Source organism: Chenopodium quinoa, unplaced genomic scaffold, assembly GCF_001683475.1.
Source record: "Chenopodium quinoa cultivar QQ74 unplaced genomic scaffold, ASM168347v1, whole genome shotgun sequence".
Classification (NCBI taxonomy): Eukaryota; Viridiplantae; Streptophyta; class Magnoliopsida; order Caryophyllales; family Amaranthaceae; genus Chenopodium; species Chenopodium quinoa.
In genome coordinates this window covers 3,002-23,769 of record NW_018742673.1, presented here as the reverse complement: position 1 = coordinate 23,769, position 20,768 = coordinate 3,002, and the positions used below count along the sequence as shown (strand labels likewise).

Sequence of the window (20,768 nt, the reverse complement as noted above, 5' to 3'; positions counted from 1 at the left end):
ATCATCTTTCTATCTCTTAATATGGAAATATATGATTTACTTCTGTTTTTATAATTTCTCAACACTATTTATTGACTTTTTTTTTTAACACTGACTTAAGTACATTGGGTTACACCTTAAGAAAAACTAAGAGGTTCATCAAAGGTTAGTCCTTTTTACTCTATAAACATATTCATTTTCCTTGGTAAACTTCAGGAAATCAAACTAATCTTGCTTTTTAACCTTTTTTTTGGCAGAGAAAATGAAGGATTCCTCTGTTTTCCCTGGTTTCGAGTCTTGCAACACCGCGAACAATGGCAGGAGCAGCAGTGACTATGATGCCAAGGCTGATTTCAAAGAGGTCAGGAAAAATAACAATTCAATTCTCCAATGCTTGATTGAACCCAAGATACATTCTTTGCATTAATAAATAATCATGATATCAATTGTGAAAGTTGTTTATTATTTAATTCATGTTTTATTTTTATATTGAAATGCATAGAATTGTGACAAAAGTGACTCCTTTATTTATAATTACATAGTATAAGCAATATATACATACATATGTACACAAGGGCGAAGCCAGGATTTTAAAGTCTGGGTGCCGGACTTGTTAAATTTATTTGCAAAAGTTTTCATTTGCTTTGTGTTTATCTGAACAGATTTTGGAAGAGGCTAAGAAATATGCCAAAGAGAAGAAACACAAGCAAGCAAAAGAAGAAAAAAGGGGCAAAAACCAAGCGAGTTCAAGTGGAGTGAAAAAGGGTGGCAAGAAGTCATGGAAATCTGCCTTCCTTTCATTTTGGAAATCATCATCATCCAAGAAGGCTAAGAAGCAAGCTAAGGAGACTCCTAAGAACCGTGGCAATGTATCGGGCCCCATTCATGGCGGCGCTGGAGTAACTGCAACTGCCGTTGGTGCTGGATACTGGCCCCGGCTTGCTTTCTCGGGGCCGCTCACCAACATGTTTCATCAGAGGAAGAGGGAGGATGACATACCATATGTTAACCTAGAGAGGCTTAATGAGCCTGAATATGATGCCAAAACTTATGGTCCTGTTTACTCTGCTCCTTAACTAACTTTTGGTATGTAACAAGTGTATGGCTTGCTTGGTTGGTTAGGATTTGTCATAAGGAAAATCAATAGTCAATGGAATATCTCGTCAATTTTGATATTCCGGAGTTATTATTGACGTAAGGTTTTGGTTTTTATTTCGAATAAATGGTTGAGAACTTTAAATTGATTATTTTGTAATGACAGTCGATTTCTGTAAAATTAATATTATTGTAGGCTTTTCCAAATTACTTAGAGAATATACAAGTTTATCTCCGTAATAATTTAAATCAGACGGAGATTAATTGGATGGCATGCTTTTCTTACACCTTATATGTCCTTCATAATCTATGCTTATTATAGCCTTGTCATTAGTTTGTTGTTTAATCACTATAGTATATGCTAATCTATACTCCCTATACCAATTTTATTTACATTTTTTTTTGTTGCATAATTGCAAATTAAACCAGCTTCAAACTTTCTTCCAATAATTATGGTCACTAGTTTGACCAAGGACCAAAGCATTTATTTTGTGTGGTTTAATAGGAGTACTTCTATAACTATTTTTTATCTTTTTTATTTTTTTTTTATTTTTTTTTACTACTAATGCAATAATGATATGGCACATTAGCACATGGTTTTTATTTTTCTTGTAAGACTATAAATAAGTTACGATCGATCTGAATATTGTGCCTGTTAATAAAAATTAGTTGTATATTGGCTAAGACTTGCTCTCAGACATTCCTCTAAATACATAGTCAACATAAGACGTTGAACATACAATTAATTATAGTAATTTTATGTCTAATAATATGAGACGTTTGAACATACAATTAATTGAATTAATTATAGGAAAATTGTAAACTAATAATCCCACCTTTGCCACTTCTGCTCAAAACAATCCCACCTTTTCGAATTTCTAAAATAATCCCATCTTTGACCCTCATCTTCTTAAAACAGGCCTTATAATTCACAACTTGTTCAACAGGTTAACTTTTTTTTTTTTTTTTATAATTTTTTTTTCAATCTCTCATCTTCAACCTTAGCTTCCCACCATAACCACCGCCACATTCTTTCTCTCTCCTAACCACCACCGCCACATCACCACCTAACCCCACCACCTTCTTTCTCTCTCCTAACCCCGACCACCCCATCCACCCATAAAACCCCCTAACACCAACCACCATAACCACCACCACATTCTTTCTCTCTCCTAACCACCACCGCCACATCACCACCTAACCCCACCACCTTCTTTCTCTCTCCTATCCCCGACCATCCCATCCACCCATAAAACCCCCTAACACCAACCACGAACCCCAGCCACCACGAAATACCGCCGCCCACGAACTCCTGCCACCCCAAAATACCGCCGATCTCCAGCCGTCGGCACCCCCTGTCCCACCAAAATCGGGAAAAACAGCACACCACCACCCGTAAAGCCGGCCATTGTACCCCTTCCTTCATTCTCCCTCCTCGAAACCTCCTTTCAACCACTCAGAAATTGAAACCCGCCGCGACATCCACCGCCCAGAAATTCGCCGCTTAGAAATCCACATCCTATCAATCGAACGCCCAAAAATCCAATGGTCGATTTCGATGGAAATTAAAACCGCACCATCACCTACCGAAATCGACCGTTACAGGGCTTCTTTGGTCGATTTCGGCTGTTTTGTGGTGAGGGTATAGGTGTTTGAAGGGGTTAGGCCGGTGGTTTGGTTGAGCTTGTGCTGCAGCAAGCGGAGCTCCGACAGGGGAGGTGGTCGAGGGGGTTTTTTAATTTTTTTTAATTATCCTTTTTTAAAAAAAAAAATTTTAAAAAGAAAGCCAATAAGAAGGTGACATGTGTTAAGTCACCTTCTTAAACAGCTCACTAATTTAACAAATCGGTTAAAGACTCATTTTGAGAAGATGGGGGTCAAAGGTGGGATTATTTGGGAATTCGAAAAAGTGGGATTGTTTTGAGCAGAAGTGGCAAAGGTGGGATTATTAGTTTACAATTTTCCTTAATTATATATGAGACGTTTTGAACATACAATTAATTGAAGCAATTATATGTCTAATAGTTTGTATGAAGTATATTTTCCCAGTATCTTGTAGACTAAGCTATGTTAAATTACTTGTATTGTAGTATGTGAGTAGAAGACAACAAAGGCGTATGCCCATTTGGAAGAGGTTGAAGGAATTATTATGAGGTGAACGATAATTAAGAGATGTTTATTATTGGCAATACACAGAGTTAAGATTAAAATGGTAATAATAAGCCCGGTTTAACTATGTATGTAGACATGAGTCAACCAAATAAGTTTTTTAATTTTTTTTTTTTTTTTTTTTTCTCTCACGATTGTGTTTTATTAGGGTGAGACGGTAATTCAATTACACAATATTTTGCTATGAGAAAATAGAGAAGTTTATTAATATGATAAACAAAATTTGTTTATCAAATGGCAAAATTGTAAATAAATCAACAACTTTTTAGTAAATATGGGTCTCACTATGTTGATATATTTACAAAAATGTCATGATGACTGGACATTTATGTTGTTTTATTTACCATTTTGCCATTTGATAAACAAATTTTGTTTATCAAATTAATTAAATGGGGTTTCCTCGTGTTGCTATAGAGCAGCCTTTTGACATTGATACTCAAGTTATCAATCCAAGTAAAATATACATTTTTGACATTGATAGTCGAGTTGGACCAAATTATTGGATACAAAATTTGAAAAAAGAAAGTCTTAACTCTTTTAAAAAAAAGTGCTGACCAACTAAGAGCCTCTTCACATTTAATAAATTGAGCTAAACTTAACTGAACTGAATTGATTGGAACTAAACTGAACTGATTGAAGCTGAAATTAATATTTTATGAGAGAGGAAAATTAGGAGTAGAACTGAACAGAACGAACTGATTGGAGCTAAACTGAACTGAAATTAAGTAAGTGTGAACATGCCTTAAATTAAGTGAGACTAAGGGTCTGTTCTCATACGATTATTTTCAGTTCAGTTCTTATCTTAATTTCTTTCTCTCATAAAAATATTCAGTTGAGTTGAGTTGAGTTCAGCTTTAATAAGTTCAACTCAGTTCAGTTCAGCCCAGCTCAATTCAGTCAATGAGAACATGCCCTAAGTCACAAGATTGGCAAGAGTCATTCCTAAATGATACAAGTACTTATTATCCAATTACAACGATTTCTAAGAGGTAAAAATGAACCTTTTTCAGAACCTGAAACAAAGTTTGTAGCAAATTTGCCCTCTATAAAGTATAAACTAATTTCTAGTTTCTTTGTATTAATAATAATAAAGTTTTATGTTTATATTTTATTGGACGTTTTGTGATAAACTATCTTATAAAACACTTTTTTTTGCGAGAAACTACGTAATAAAAAAAATTGTTGTAAAAAAACTACCTTATAAAAAAGGTAAATGTTATAAGAGATTACCCTAAGTCGAAAAGTCATCGTTGATATTTATTTTCTGGAGTTGACCACATCATGTGCTAACTAAGAAAAAAGGAGGGAAATAGTGAATTAAAAGTCACCTGATTGGCACGTGATGTGATCAACGCCGAAAAATAAAAGTCAACGTCGACTTTCCGACCAGTGACAATCTCTTACAACATTTACCCTTTTATAAGGTAGTTTCTTACAACATTTTTTTATTAAGTAGTTTCTCGAAAAAAGTGTTTTTTTTTTAAGGTAGTTCGTTTTTCACAAAATGTCCTATTTTATTTTATTATTTTTATTCTTGGCTTTTAGCATGAGCTTTACAAAATTAAATCCTTCATTGTTCCACCAGATCTATGTTCGTCATTTACAATTCTTAAAAATACCCAACTATCCAGAATAAAAAAAATTGTCTATCTTACTACCCAATTAATGCAAAAATTCTTCCCATAATCCAATCACCATCAATATCCACCAAGAATTGAAAATTGTCTAAAGAATTTTTTATTAACTATTCCCAATTTACCATCTAAATCCATGCCAAAAACCCTCCCATAGATCCAATTACCAAAAAAATGAAATAAAATTAAAAAAAAAAATTAATTAAACTTAAAATAATTACTCACCAAACTGAGTAGAAGTCGTAACGCCTTCTACACAGCTGGTGATTTTGGCAAATCTGGGTGGAAGAAACCATACAGTGAACGCCCTTAGGGAATGAAATCCAAACCACCAAACCATAATTTGGTGTAAATTAATGGTTTCCAAGAATTAGAAACCCCATTTTCAGCATTTTTCTTCTCATTTTCCCCCTTTTCAACCACCTTCTTATCTTCCCCGTTTTTAGCATTCTTCTTCTCATCTTCCCTAGTCTGTTGATTGGGATTGTGGCCCAAACTTTACAAGCCTATGATTGTATCAATATTGTGGATGAAAAAAAATCTATTTTCTAGAATTATCTTCTTAATTCAATCTTATATGCTAGAATAATCTAGCATGTTCAAATCAACATTTACTTCATGGCTCCACCGTCATTGCACAAGTATAAATAAATATATGTGCTTTCAATTGGTGCATGCAAGACACAAATACAAATACCCATCAAGCCACTCTCAATACAAGCCTTCCTACTACAACTACTGCTAATCCAATTATTATAGTGAGAGTTAGGCCCTGTTCATTTCACCTTTAAAAAAAAAAATAGTATTAAATAAAAATAATTTCAGTCAAGTAAAAATAATTAAATCCTTCATTTTTCCACTAATTCTACGTTCATCATTTACAATTCTTAAATATCTATCTTACCACCCAATTACTGCAAAAATTCTTTCCATAATCCAATTACCATCAATATCCACTAAGAATTGAAAATTGCAAAAACAATGTCTATTAACTATTACCAATTTACCATCCAAATCCATGCCAAAAACTCTCCCAGATATTCAATTACCAAAAGAAAAGAAAAAAAAAAAAACCCACAAACTGAGTAGAAGTTGTAACACCTTCTACACTGCTGGTGATATTGGCAGATTTAAAGTCGTTAGGGAAATCCAACAATTACTCACCAATCTGAGTAGAAGTGGTAACGCCTTCTACACAGATGGTGATATTGGCAGATTTAACGCCGTTAGGGAAGTCCAAACCCCCCAAACCATAATTTGGTGGAAATTAATGGTTTCCAAGAATTTGAAACCCCAGTTTTAGTATTTTTCTTCTTATTTTCCCCCTTTTTCAACCATGCCACCTTCTTATCTTCCCCGTTTCTCCTCTTCCCCTTTTAAAGGCGTTACCCTCTCAAACCCAGAAAAATGTTGTGCAACGTAGTCTGTTGGGATTGTGGCCCAAATTTTACAAGCCCATGATTGTATCAATATTTTGAGCAAATGTCCATGAATGGAAAAATCTACAATAATCAGAGGAAGAGGGAGGATAACATACCATATGTTATTATACAGAGGCTTAATGAGCATGAATATGATGCCAAAACCTATGGTACTGTTTACTCTGCTCCTTAAAACCTTAACTAAATTTTGATATGTAGAAAGTGTATGATTTGCTTGGTTGGTTGGGATAGATTTGTCCTACGAAAATGAATAATCAAATGCATTGAACCATATTGTCAATTTTGATATTCCATAGTTATTATTAATGTAAAGTTTTTTATTTCGAATAAATGGTTGAGAACTTTAAAATGATTATATTGCAATGATAGTTGATTTCTTATTTAAAAAAAAATTATTGTATGCTTTTTAAAATTACTTAGAGAAAATACGAGTTTGATTGTGACTAGTTTGACTATGAACCAAAGCATTTATTTTGTGTGGTTTTAAAGGAGTACTTCTATAACTACTTACTCGTACTACTAATGCAATAATGCAATGGCACATGTTTTTATTTTTCTTGTAGGACTATGAATAAGTTACAAAATGAATATTGTGCATGTCAATAAACTTTGGTTATAAATTAAAATTGACTATATGAGTAAAGTCGATGATTGTGTAGATTAACTTCTTCCGGAAAAGCATGATTAAATGAAGTATATAACTAAGTCATGATGACAAGTTTGTAAGCTATAAATTCATTGTCAACAACGTGAGACTTTTTAAATATGCAATTAATTAAAGTAATTATATGTCTAATAAAATGAGATGTTTTGAACATACAATTAATTGAAGCAATTATTTGTCTAATAAAATTAGACGTTTTGAACATCAATTAATTGAAATAATTATATGTCAAATAATTTGTAGAAAATATCTTTTGTGTGTATCTTTTAAATAAGTAGACATGAATGATCTCTAAACTATGTTATATTACTCGTATTGTAATATAGGGGTGTACATAAACAAGATCGAACCTGAAACGACCGAAATCGAACCTGATTCGGACTTGTAGATTTAGGTCCAGTCCCGTTCCTTGAAATTCAAGGATTCCGGGTCCGGTCCGAATCAGGTCGCAACATAGGCATATGATCGTTTGGAAGAGGTTGAAGGAATTATTGTGAGATGAACAATAACTAAGTGATGTCTATTATTGGCAAAACACGGAGTTAATTAAAATGATAATTAGCCCAATTTAGACATGAGTCAACCAAATAAGGTTATGTTAAAAGGAGCCCCTTTTTTTTTTTTTTTTTTTTTTTTTTTTTTTTTTTTTTGGAGAAAGATGGTAAATCAATTGCACAATATTTTGCTAATTGCTATAGAGCAGCCTTTTGACATTGATAGTCAAGTTATCAATCCAAGTAAAAGAAGATGTCCCAGTTTTTCATGATGAGAAACAAAATTTGTTTCTCACATGGTATTTTTGTTAATAAATCAACAACTTTATTCAATTGTGAAACCCACAATAATGAAAAAGCTGTTGATTTATTCACAAAAATGCCCCCATGAAAAACAAATCTTGTTTCTCACCATGAGAAACAGGGAAGGGAATTTCCCCAAGTAAAATACACATTTTTGACATTAATAGTCAAGTTGGACCGAATTATTGGATACAAAATTTGACTAAAGAAAGTCAAAACTCTTTACAAAAATGTTGATCAACTAAATTAAGTGAGACTAAGTCACAAGATTGGCAACAGCCATTCCTAAATGATACGAATACTTATTATCCAATTACAACGATTTCTAATAAGAGGTAAAAAAGAACTTTTTTAGAACCTAAAACAAAGTTTGTAGCAAATTTGCCATCTATAAAGTATAAACTAATTTTTATTTTATTTATATTAATAATCAAGTTTTATGTATAATTTATTTATTTATTTTTTATTTTTTTTAATTTCTTGGCTTTTAGCATGAACTTTTAAAAATAAAATCACCTCTAAAAAGTACTGTTTGCAATCATTTTCACAGTTGATGTGGATCATTATCCCCAAATTTCCATTCATCAGTCAAACCAATTCCTAATTGCGAGAGATGTTACAAGACTTGCAACAAAAGAACAATGACGTCCCCTTAATTATAATTATTTTCTTATGTAAAGCAATGACTATTAATACATCATTATAAACTTTAAAATCAGCACAACAAATTAAAAGTGACATGACTTCCCCTAATTTAAATTGAATTGGATAAATATATTAATGCATATGCTGATGAAAGAACTATACTCCCACAAGCAAAAGCAACTGATTTTAGTTTAAGACAAGAGTAGGTCCAATGATATGGGAGGATAATTACAAGGCTTGTATAAAACTCACATTTTTTTTAAATTTTTTTTTAAAAAAAATTGTTTGAAAATTTCGATCTTATCAATATCATGCTAATTTAAACTAAGATAAAATATAATTTGAGGTAAGGATCTTTGTGTGTACAATAGATTACCATGCACATGCCTAAAATCATCCTATAGTTTGCTCCAATTCATCCCCAACAATACCAAAATTATGTTGATGGAAGACAGGAATGTAATAATTGGAATTTGATTTTATTTTTATTATTTTAATATAGAAAAATATTATTCGTATTTAGGGCCTGTTCTCATTGACTGAAATGAGCTGAATTATTGAACTGAACTTATTAGAGCTGAGCTGAGCTGAATTTATTAGAGCTGAACTGAAAATAATCGTATGAGAACAGACCCTTATACACAATGTTTAGAAATTAAGGGTGTATATGTGTCGCTTCATAAGAAATCCACAAACGTATATATGTAGTAGTTAAAATGTTGGATATGAGAAAATAATAATCTTGATTCTCAAGAGATCATACCTAGTTATGGTGTCTTGCACAAAATACAGGGTGTTATATGTGTGCCTTGAATGCTCCATGTTGATATATGCTTTAGTATTATGGTGTTTGGGGCTTTAATCAAAGAAGCATGGAAAGGGCTGACTTAAAATGAGCATATCTCAAGATCTAGAAGTGATATTGAGATGATTCAAGTTGGAGGTGATAGCTCTTCTCAAAATCTTTCCAACGACTGGTCATAAGCTTGATTTGGTTAAGAATCGAGGGAGTTATGGCTGTTTAAAGAAGTGCTGTCCGCGCAGGGGGAGTTCGACCGAACCATTTAATAGGTTCGGTCGAACCTTTAGGCAGAACTGATGCTCTTTTCATTTCTAGAGTAGGTTCGGTCGAACCTATGGTGGTGTGACCGAGCCACACTAAGTTCGAACGAACTCTGGGTAGGTTCGGTCGAACCTTCGAGCCCCTGTTCCAGCGCTGCGATTTCTTCTTATTTTGCTCGGGATGTAATCTTAACCGTTGATTCATCTTGCACTATATATACTCTTGTTTTTCATTGTAGAGAGTATGAGAGAGAAACACAAGTGAGACTTAGATCTTAAATTAGCTCACCAAGAACACCATCTTTCTCCATTGTAATTCTTCCTCCATTGAAGAGTAATACAAGCTCCAATCTCCCCAAAAGTGGATGTAGCTCATTTTGAGTGAACCACTATAAATCTTGTGTGTTTTATTTTGTTCATTTTTAATTGCTTTCTCATTTAGCTTTGCATTGTTCCTCAATCAAATTCAAAGTCCCAAAAAGGGTCCTATTTCATAACACAGGGCAATATATTCTTACGAACATTAAAACGTCTAGCTGGTAAACTAAAGTATTACATTTAACAAAAGAATAAATCATTGTAAGAAAACTAAGAACCCTAGCTATGAGGCTATGAGGATGCGGGGTTTTTCATCTTTTATTTAAGAAAACCACCAATCACCCATCTTATATACCAAGTAAATAAATTTGTTAAAATTGGTACGGAGTAAATAAAATCTATACATGATCAAATTGCAATCAACAAACTTGAATATTTGTGGTTTAAGCTTGTTGATCAACTTCACAATTAGAGGGAGCCACCTTACTCCCCTGTCCCATACTTAACAACCTCCTCAACGATCTCAACCTCGTCATCACCGGAGTTTTCGCCTCCTCCACTCGTGGTGGCGACGACAAGCAATCCTCACAAAACTCGCGACTTGGTATATCAATCACCATCTCATCCAATCTTGGCCTATTGACACCAGAAGAAGATGCTGATGAAGAGGCATCAGCAGCAGCATTTGCACCTTGTCCAAACGCGCTAACTCGAGTTTCATCACCCCAAAACAGAACATTTGTAGGAAAATTAGGTGCATCTGCTGCCCTTGGAGTAGCATCATCAGAATCCGAATTAGAATCCGACCAATACAAACCATCATCATCTTGCAACTCAAGATCATTATTAGCATCATCATTCGACGAATTACTAGTTGTAGAGATAACAGAATCCCTACAAAGTGGACATGTTGAATGAGATTGAAACCACATATCAATACACTCAACATGAAACCCATGATTACATTTAGGCAAAAGCCTAGCTTTCTCTCCTTCTGACACTTCACTTAAACAAACAGCACATTCTAATCCATCCTTAAAATCCTTGGGGTTGTACACCAGAATAGGCAACGACCGTAGCGCGGCAGGGTCTAAACCTCGGCGATGCGCAGGGACGGCTGCAGCACGGCGCTGACCGGCTAATTGGCGGCGCCATGACACCACGTCAGGGTCTTCATTATTATGTGCCCAAAAACATTTGACATACATGTTGAGCCTTTTGGTTTTGATGGACAAATTGACAAACTCGACTAATGAATGTTTTGAGTCTTTGGTGAATAAAGGATTCAAGCAAAGTTCGTTCCGGAGTAGGAACTTGGATGCGGAGTAGCATTCTCTAAAAAGCCTCGTGCAAATCTCACGTTCTAGTTTTAATTGTGAGCACTCAATATTATAAAGTCGGAAAGGAACTCAATGACTTATGTTAAAAAGACTACTGGAATAAAAGTTAGTTTTAAAAGATAATTTCTTAAAGAAAAGATAATTTGTAAAAGTTTTAATAAAGATAATTATCGAAGATAATTATCTAGTTGTTTTAATAAATAATAAATTTATCTTTTCAAATAAAATCTTTTTAAACAAACTTTTGATAATCTTTTTAAACAAATATTTGATAAGGATAGCAAGCGGTTTTTCTGTGTGAAAATCTTTATACGGCTAATGATTATCAAGTTGTTTAAGATAGTGGACTAATTAGATAAGGCTAGGAAACCTCTTCATGATTACCATCTGTCAAGATAACTCCACAAGTTGTTAGTGGGTTGTTGGCATGTGGACGTGATTATAGTGGAGGTTAATGACTAAGCCTTCTCTATAAATACTCATGCAAACTATCTCAGAAAGATATAACTCTTAAGCATAAAAATTCCAGTAGCTATCTAATAACATAAAGAGAGTTATTATCCTTCTTATATTCTTGAGTGCAATAGGTATTTGTAATCACAGTTTGTATTCAAGTACTTAGGGGTTGGGATTGTGAGTTTGTAAAGTGAGGTCAAGGAAGCTTCGTTGCTGAAGTCTTCTGTGAGAGTTGGGAACAAGTTCCTAATTTGTGGAACTTGTTAACGGGTTTGAATCTTCACTTGTAAAGAGTTTGATTACTTAGTGGAAATTTAGAAAAGCCTATATCTTCTCTCGTCACTATTTCATTTAGTTAAATTCCGCAAAAAGTTTTTAGATTTCACCTCAAATACAATTCACCCCCCCTCTTGTATTAGCCAGTTAGACTTTCAGTTGGTATCAGAGCGGGAACTCAGAGCACGCAGGCAACCCTGTTGAGTAAGTTCCTGGGAAAATGGCTTACACAGAGGAAAAGGAATTCGGGAGTACATCCATTCAAAGGCCTCCATACTTCAACGGCAAATATTATCCTTATTGGAAGGATAAGATGGAAATCTTCATCCAAGCAGAGAATTATCAGGTATGGCGGATTATACAAGTAGGAGATTACGAAATTACGAAAACGAATGCTAACAATGAGGTAATCCCTAAACCTATGGATGAATATGAAAAAACTGATTTCGAAAAATTAGAAATGAATGCTACTGCCAAAAAGTTTCTAATTTGGGGACTTGGACCCAATGAACATACTCGTGTCAAAGGGTGCAAATCCGCAAAGGAAATTTGGGATCTTCTGGAAGTTACACATGAAGGAACGTCAGATGTTAAACGTTCCAAAATAGATATTCTTTTATCTCAGTATGAGCGCTTTGAAATGGGAAACAAAGAATCCATTAAAGACATGTTTACTCGATTTAAAAGTATTACTAACGAACTAACGTGTCTTGGTAAGATAATTCCTATAGATGAGCAGGTCAGAAAAAGTCTTAAGAAGTCTTCCAGACAATGACAGATGGAGAGCAAAGGTTGCAGCGGTGCAGGAATCAAAAGACTTCACCAAGTTCAATCTGGAACAGCTTGCGGGTTCCCTCATTACTCACGAGATCCAGTCGAACAATCGGACTCAGGAGACTGTCAAAAGTCAAGGGCTAGCATTAAGAGCTAATGAAGAATCCGAAGAGAAGTCTGACATCGATGAAGAAGAAGCTGCAATGTTGGTGAGAAGGCTGAAAAAATTCTACCGTAACAACAAGTTTTTAGACAAGAAGAAAGGATACAGTAAAAGAAATCAGGAACCCAAAGCCAAGTCTTCTTGTCACAAATGTGGAAGCACCAACCACTTCATCAAAGAGTGTCCATTATGGAAATCTGAGAAAGGCAAGGGAAAAGAAGCTGATCAAAGCAGAAATTCCAAGCCTAACTTTTCTAAAACAAATTTCAGGAAAGCAATGATTTCCACGTGGGGAGAATCAAGTTCCGAAGAAGAGGAACAGGAACACACAGACGATGAAAGTAGCCAATCTCTGTCTAATGGCAAAGCATGATGATGAGGTAGTCATTCAACCTAGTTATTTGAAATCTCTCTCAAAGGATAAATTAATCTCTTTATTGTTAGAAACCTTAGATGAATATAAAGAATTATGTGCAAAACTAAGGCAAGCCGAAAAGGCAACTGGAATTTGTAGAGATCATGTTAAGTATCTGAATAGCTTAAGAAATGATGTTCAAGGCAGATTCTTTGAATTGTTAGATAAAAATATTATGCTAAAAGAATCCCTTGAAAGAGTCAAGAGTGAGAATATCATGCTGAATATTGAATTGACTCAATATAAAATGTTGTGTACTAACATTGATTCTTGCAGGTCTACTGAAGTTCCTTTAATCATGTTTAATAATGAACTAGAGCATGTTAAGAAAGAGATAAAGGAAACCAATGATAAAAATGAGAAACTAGAAAAGGACCTAGAAATTGCAAGAAAAAGTAAAAATACAGCAAGCACGGGTGTTCCCAAGTGGGTAAAGGAAGCTCAGACAAAAAGAACAGAAGGTCTAGGCTATGTTCATAAGAAGAAGTCCACTGGAAAGAAAAAGAAATATGTGAACTTACCTAGTGAGACCGTTTGTTCTTTTTGTGGTAAAAAGGAACATCGCAGTGAAGAATGTACTAAGAAAGCAAATCTGTACAATAAGAATGTGAACTATGTTTGGCAGAAGAAATCTGATTTAAATGTGTCAACACAGGAACCCATGAATGAAAGGGTTCCTGCTACTAACCCTTAATTTCTTTTGCAGGTCGCAGTGAGGGGGAACAACCAGTGGTACCTCGATAGCGGTTGTTCTAAGCACATGACAGGAGATGAATCCAGATTTCTCTCACTGACGGCCTATACAGGGGGAACAGTGACCTTTGGAGACAATAAGAAAGGCAACATTGTTGCTGTTGGCAAAGTAGGAAGGTCAAGTTCCCATGCAATTGACAATGTATTTTTTCGAGGTTTGAAGCATAATCTACTCAGTATATCTCAGCTTTGTGATAAAGGAAACTCTGTAAGCTTTTCATCTGAAAAATGCAAAATCATCAACAATAACACTGGAAAAATCGTTTTGGAAGAAACTCGTAAAGGAACACGTATACCGTGGATCTTAACAAAGTTCCAAAATACAATCTATCCTGTTTAAGTGTTATTGAGGATGATCCACTTCTATGGCATAGACGTTTTGGACATGTTAGTCTTTCATTGCTTGACAAATTAAGGTCAAAGGACTTGGTAATCGGATTACCTTCTATCAAATTCCTAAATGACAAAAATTTGTGAAGCTTGCATCAAAGGAAAGCATGTTCGATCATCATTTAAATCAAAGAAAATGGTAAGCACCACAAAACCATTGGAACTCATTCATATGGATTTGTGTGGCCCCGTTAGAATTCAAAGTAGAAAGTGGAAAAATATATGTCTTAGTTCTTGTGGATGATTATTCTAGATTTACATGGGTCATATTCTTACATAGTAAAGATGAAACTTTTGATATGTTTATGACTTTCTTGAAAAAGGGCTTAATTAGGCTAGATTTTATTTCTACTGAATGTCAAATTGCTGATATATTAACTAAGCCTTTAAGCAGAGACAAGTTTGAAAAGATGCGTGTGGAATTGGGGATGCTACGGCTAAAGTGATTTTTTGTTTGGAACCCCTAAGGTAAAATCGGATGTAACTAACAATGCTATGCTCAATCTTGTGTGCATAACACAGCTGAAATTACCCAGGGAAAAGATTTGTGAAGTATTGAAAAGTCACTTATACATACTTTTAATATGTTAAAAAATATTGAGCCATGTTGTTTCAAGTTCCCTTTTCATCATTCTTTATTCTCTGTATTATGATCACGTAAATTATCATCATAATTTACAATCCATTTGCACTTACCATTTTTTTTATATTGTTAATTTGTTTTCCTTCCTATTATTATCTTTTTTGCCTTCCTTATTTTTTTTATCTTTTATTCTTATCTTTTATTCATATTTTTATCTTTTTTTTTCCTCCTTATTTTCCTTTGTTCAGTTCTGCTTTTATTTGTTACGTAAGATAAGAAGCATGTATATCAACTCCTTAACTTACGATTTTATTTTATCAACATTGAATTAGATGAGTGCAATTATTTCACCAAATTAAATCCTACTACCTCTAAAACTACTCCACTACCTCACCTTTTAAACCGTCATTTTTCTTTCTCACTCCTCCCAATTAAACTCTTCTTCTTCTTTTCACTCCACCTTCACCTATCAAATCAATTAAACTCCCCATAAACTCCCATAACCAGCCTCACTCTCTCTCCTTCCTATTCACACTATTCATCTTCTCCTTCCCTTCATTTTACCTTCAACACCATGAAAACCAACCGAAACACCACCCCAAAAACCCGATCACCACCATCCAAACCCTCCTCAAACACGGGGTCTCCACAACCGGTGCCAATTGCGATGGTGCATCCATCTGCTCAGCCAAAGAGGAAGGCTAAGGTTGTGAAGGGCGGCGACAGGAAACGGCGCGCAACCACCAAATTCCCATCATGGAATTACACTCTCGGATATCACATCAACTATGATTGGTGTGTGGCGAGTAAGTTCACTGAATTTACTTCTTTAATTGATTATCAAAAATGGACTCACTTGTTCCAGAATTGTTCTCATTACCCTGTTTATCCTAAACTTATTTATGAGTTCAAAAATACCTTTCAATGTGATAATGGTGTGTGCTCGGCCGTAGTTAATGATATTCCAATTTCGTTTGATGCCAATTATCTTGGAAATCTATTTCAAGTTCCTGTTAAAGGCTATTGTTCTTATTTAAAGCACAAACAATCTGTAAATATTGGCCATAATGATGAATGCAAAATCCTTCAATTTATTGGAGGAAATCCGAAAGTGAAAACTACTCACCATCATGCCCTAACACCCCTTCATAAGCTACTGTTTACCTTCACCTGGAAGGGTATAGTACCGCCGTTTACAAAAACGGAGTACCGTATCACTCTTGGATGACTCCCTCATATTCTGTCTTGCATGCAAAATACAGATTAATTTCCCTGCTCTAATGATTGAACACTTGAATTTTTATGCTCAAAAGACCACAATTCCATATGGCTCTTTCCTTACTGTGTTGGTCAAATCTTTTGGTATTGATGTTGAATGTGAATCCCCAACATATCTCAAACCCGATAATATCCTCTCTGAACAATCATTACTTAGACTGAGTCTTAGGCTTACAAATGGCAAAGTATGTTTTGTGCCTCGGAAAGGAGGGGAGAAAAAGAAAGGGAAAGGGAAAGAAGCTGAGGAAGAATGTGACGCAAGTGATGAGGAGGGCAGTGACCAGGGTAGTGAGGTTGCTAGTAAGGGTGCTACCACCTCCAGTGATTCTGAGGGAGATAAGGAAGAAGAAAAAAGTTCTAACGGAGAGAAAAACAAAGAAAAAATACTTGAGGGAGATGTGCAAGGAGAAAAACAGGAAGATTCTGAGGGGGAACATAAGGAAGTTTCTGAGGGGGAAGCTCGAAAATCTGACTCACATGAGGGGCAGGGAACTGATCAAAGTGAGGGGGAACATACCACAGACTCTGAGAGCACAGCTGGACCACCTGTCATTCCTGTGTTTACAGGGGGCCTTAGAAGAAGTAAGAGGAATGTGGTCAAGCCTGCCCTTTCTACTACACACCCTGTGACTGTAGAAACCATCAGCTCCTCAGACAAATCTGATCCCACCTTCAAACCTACCCAAGTCCCCTTTGCCATTGAACCCTCTTCTATTCCTGTCTCATCTACTAGGCAGCCTCCTCATTCACCTTCTCCTCCTCCATTTCAGCCTACTGGCTTTGCTGCTTTCTCTGGAACTCGTGTGTCTGTTTATGATTTTCAACAGGTTCAAGCAGATATGGAGAAGTTGACTACTCTGGTGAGCAAGAAACTGGAGGAAATGGCCTCGGAACTGCTTTCTCTTAAAGGCCAGGTGCAGGCTCTGGCAGATTCTCAAGCAACCGGATTTGCAGGCGTAGAGGCAAAGCTTGCACAGGCTGAAGGCAAGTTTAGTGAAGGCAACAAGGAGATCTTGGAAACTATCAACAGAGTAGCCTTTGAGGAAGTCGAGGAAGACTCTATTGATCCCACAAATCCAACCCTTGATCCTACCAATGCAGCCTTTTAAATCCTTGATTGCACTTATTCTAATTTCATATGTTGAACAATTTTATTTTGGTCTTGTTTAATCTCTCTGAACTGTGGTTTGTACGCCTTTATCCTTTGCTACATTCTCTATGTTCCTCTTCTATTTCCTAAATCGGAACTTGGCTCGTATTTTTCATATGATTGTGTGAGGTTGCTGATGATTTAGTACCTAACTTATTTTTGCCTTGCATTATTTGAGCTCACTATTCCCTACGTAGTCTAGTGGGAGTATAGCAAAATGTTTTTTTTTTTCAATCTTTTGATAATGCCAAAAGGGGGAAAAGACAAACTTCAATGGCGGCTAAAGTGTTTACCAAGGAACTCACACATCGAAGGTACAAACTTTTTGCTAAGTTCAGTTTTTAAAGTCTTTGTTAATTTTTCTTTTGCTCAGTTTTTTTTTTTTTTAAAAAAAAAAAAAAAAAAAAAAAAAAAAAAAAAAACTTTTTAATATTTTTCTAAGTTCTTTAATTGTTTTTTTTTGTTTTCATGCCTTACTTTAAATTTTTGTTGCATGCCTGGATGATTTTATTTACCTAAGTTTGTCAATGTTTGTCATCATCAAAAAGGGGGAATTTGTTGAGCCTTTTGGTTTTGATGGACAAATTGACAAACTCGACTAATGAATGTTTTGAGTCTTTGGTGAATAAAGGATTCAAGCAAAGTTCGTTCCGGAGTAGGAACTTGGATGCGGAGTAGCATTCTCTAAAAAGCCTCGTGCAAATCTCACGTTCTAGTTTTAATTGTGAGCACTCAATATTATAAAGTCGGAAAGGAACTCAATGACTTATGTTAAAAAGACTACTGGAATAAAAGTTAGTTTTAAAAGATAATTTCTTAAAGAAAAGATAATTTGTAAAAGTTTTAATAAAGATAATTATCGAAGATAATTATCTAGTTGTTTTAATAAATAATAAATTTATCTTTTCAAATAAAATCTTTTTAAACAAACTTTTGATAATCTTTTTAAACAAATATTTGATAAGGATAGCAAGCGGTTTTTCTGTGTGAAAATCTTTATACGGCTAATGATTATCAAGTTGTTTAAGATAGTGGACTAATTAGATAAGGCTAGGAAACCTCTTCATGATTACCATCTGTCAAGATAACTCCACAAGTTGTTAGTGGGTTGTTGGCATGTGGACGTGATTATAGTGGAGGTTAATGACTAAGCCTTCTCTATAAATACTCATGCAAACTATCTCAGAAAGATATAACTCTTAAGCATAAAAATTCCAGTAGCTATCTAATAACATAAAGAGAGTTATTATCCTTCTTATATTCTTGAGTGCAATAGGTATTTGTAATCACAGTTTGTATTCAAGTACTTAGGGGTTGGGATTGTGAGTTTGTAAAGTGAGGTCAAGGAAGCTTCGTTGCTGAAGTCTTCTGTGAGAGTTGGGAACAAGTTCCTAATTTGTGGAACTTGTTGAACGGGTTTGAATCTTCACTTGTAAAGAGTTTGATTACTTAGTGGAAATTTAGAAAAGCCTATATCTTCTCTCGTCACTATTTCATTTAGTTAAATTCCGCAAAAAGTTTTTAGATTTCACCTCAAATACAATTCACCCCCCCTCTTGTATTAGCCAGTTAGACTTTCAATACATATGAAGGAAGAAACAAAGGGCTACTACAAAGAAGAGGACTATTACAGTTGCAATCATAATTTGTGTTGATATTGAAGCTGCTGCATATACAGTTTGCATCATTCGTTGAAGATGGTGACATTCCATCCATACCCACCATTTTTGACACTTTTTAGCTTGTAATAATTGATCAATTCTACTAAAATACACAAAATTAACGTAAAATAAGATTAACCCAAATGAGATTTTGAAGAGAAGAATAAAACCCAGAAAGGAATTTTTGAATTTTATAAAATCAAAAAGCACAACCCAGATTGAAAAAAATTGTGAGAATTCCAGCAAAACCCATATAAAAAAAATTGTTTGAACTCAAATTAAGTACAAAAAAGTAATAATAAGGGGGGTTTATATGTGTTGAAATTTTGCGAAAGTTTGGAGAGCAAGAAAAACAGAGGAAATTTCCCAGCAATAATTTTCCAAATTTTTTCCAAGAGAAAGGAAAGTGAGAAGCAATTTAAATCAGGCTTATGAAATTGGGAATTTATATCATGTACTACGTATGATGTATAATATAGCTATGATTTTGTAAAAGGGTCAAATTAACTGAATATTGGTGGACAAAGTGGAAACTACTATACATATGGCCAAATAGGCCAACTTTGAAAATAAAAATTGAATTAGTCTTGTATTTTGACTAGAAACATAGAGGAGAAATTAATTGACATTTTGATGAATATGGAATGGTAAATTTAGAAGAACAAAATTAGAAGGTTCAATAAATTGAAAAGTCAACTAGAATAATCAAATTTAAATAAACAAATTGAGAATGACTTAAGCAAGTACTATAGTAATATACGGAGCTTCTTTAATCTTTAGCCATCATTGATCATCGATGGGTACATAGGCCGCCAATTTGATTAGTTGCGTTTTGTATTTTTTTTGGTACGTTTCTATATTATCTTTCATACTTTTTAGTGTTTATTATTATTAAATATCCTAGGTTAACCTGATTACTTGAATTAATTACTCCGTATGGAGTATTTGCTAGGGCCTATTTTGTAGTTTTACTAGTTTAAATGATGCAATTTTTATTTAATTGCACACTTGCAATAGTGGCTTTTCGAGTGTGCATGTGTGTGCCATTGTACCAACTTGGGAGCTACATACCCTCATTTCTTAATTAGACAATATATTATCATTAACCGTTCTTTAAACAATATACAAAGTAGTAAATTTTGACCTAATAATAATGAAGCTCAAGGTACAATAAGAACATATTTTTCGCAAAATTGACATGATGGACTTAAACTGTGACCAAAATTGGATGATTAGAGGTCCAAATCTAACATGTACCGCCGATATTGAATGATTAGAAACTGACCTGACCTAACTTATACTCAAATTTATACAACATTTACCTGAATTAATCTTAGACAACTTGCAACTTTCCTTACCTAGATATGTATAATCTATTGATGAATAGATCCGATTTAAACAAACTATTTGTCACCTCTAGTCCTAGTGTTTTTTTTTTTTTTTTTTTTTTTTTTTTTTTTTTTTTTTTTTTTGCAAGTTCTATTTCTTTTTTTTTTAAAAAAAAAGTGTTAACCTAGGAACACTACATACCTCTATCTGATGAGCTCGATTTGTTTTCATTAATATTGATAATTATTGGAGATCCAACAATTAATAATTCCAAATTGATTTTAAGTATAAAGCACTCACATATGGACTACTTGGTTTATATATACGGAGTGTAATATGATGGTAGCACGATGTGTTAGACTGTCAACCTTCACACCTTTATGAACCATAAAGAT

General features: G+C 34.4%; 2 protein-coding genes across 2 annotated transcripts; one reads left to right on the top strand and one right to left on the bottom strand.

Annotated features, from left to right (window-relative positions):
- Positions 1–96: 96 nt before the first annotated feature.
- Positions 97–1,281, top strand: LOC110722338. Its single transcript, XM_021901615.1, has 3 exons — positions 97–144; positions 237–340; positions 642–1,281. The coding sequence occupies exons 2-3, from the start codon at positions 242–244 to the stop codon at positions 1,053–1,055; spliced, it is 513 nt and encodes a 170-aa protein (XP_021757307.1). The 5' UTR covers positions 97–144; positions 237–241; the 3' UTR covers positions 1,056–1,281.
- An 8,831-nt stretch (positions 1,282–10,112) lies between these two features.
- LOC110722343 (RING-H2 finger protein ATL3-like) lies at positions 10,113–19,068 on the bottom strand. The gene is made up of 2 exons (XM_021901618.1): positions 18,970–19,068; positions 10,113–11,013 (listed from the first exon to the last, which is right to left on the bottom strand). The coding sequence occupies exons 1-2, from the start codon at positions 19,066–19,068 to the stop codon at positions 10,249–10,251; spliced, it is 864 nt and encodes a 287-aa protein (XP_021757310.1). The 3' UTR covers positions 10,113–10,248.
- Between the last annotated feature and the right edge of the window lie 1,700 nt (positions 19,069–20,768).

Bases quoted from the DNA above. Each gene is read 5' to 3' on its own strand.
- LOC110722338 (XM_021901615.1), top strand. From the start codon at position 242: ATGAAGGATTCCTCTGTTTTCCCTGGTTTCGAGTCTTGCAACACCGCG. The intron at 341-641 runs GTCAGGAAAAAT...TTATCTGAACAG, and splicing joins CCAAGGCTGATTTCAAAGAG to ATTTTGGAAGAGGCTAAGAA.
- LOC110722343 (XM_021901618.1), bottom strand. From the start codon at position 19,068: ATGCAAACTGTATATGCAGCAGCTTCAATATCAACACAAATTATGATT. The intron at 11,014-18,969 runs ATGTATTGAAAG...AAAAGGCTCAAC, and splicing joins CCCTTTGTTTCTTCCTTCAT to ATGTATGTCAAATGTTTTTG.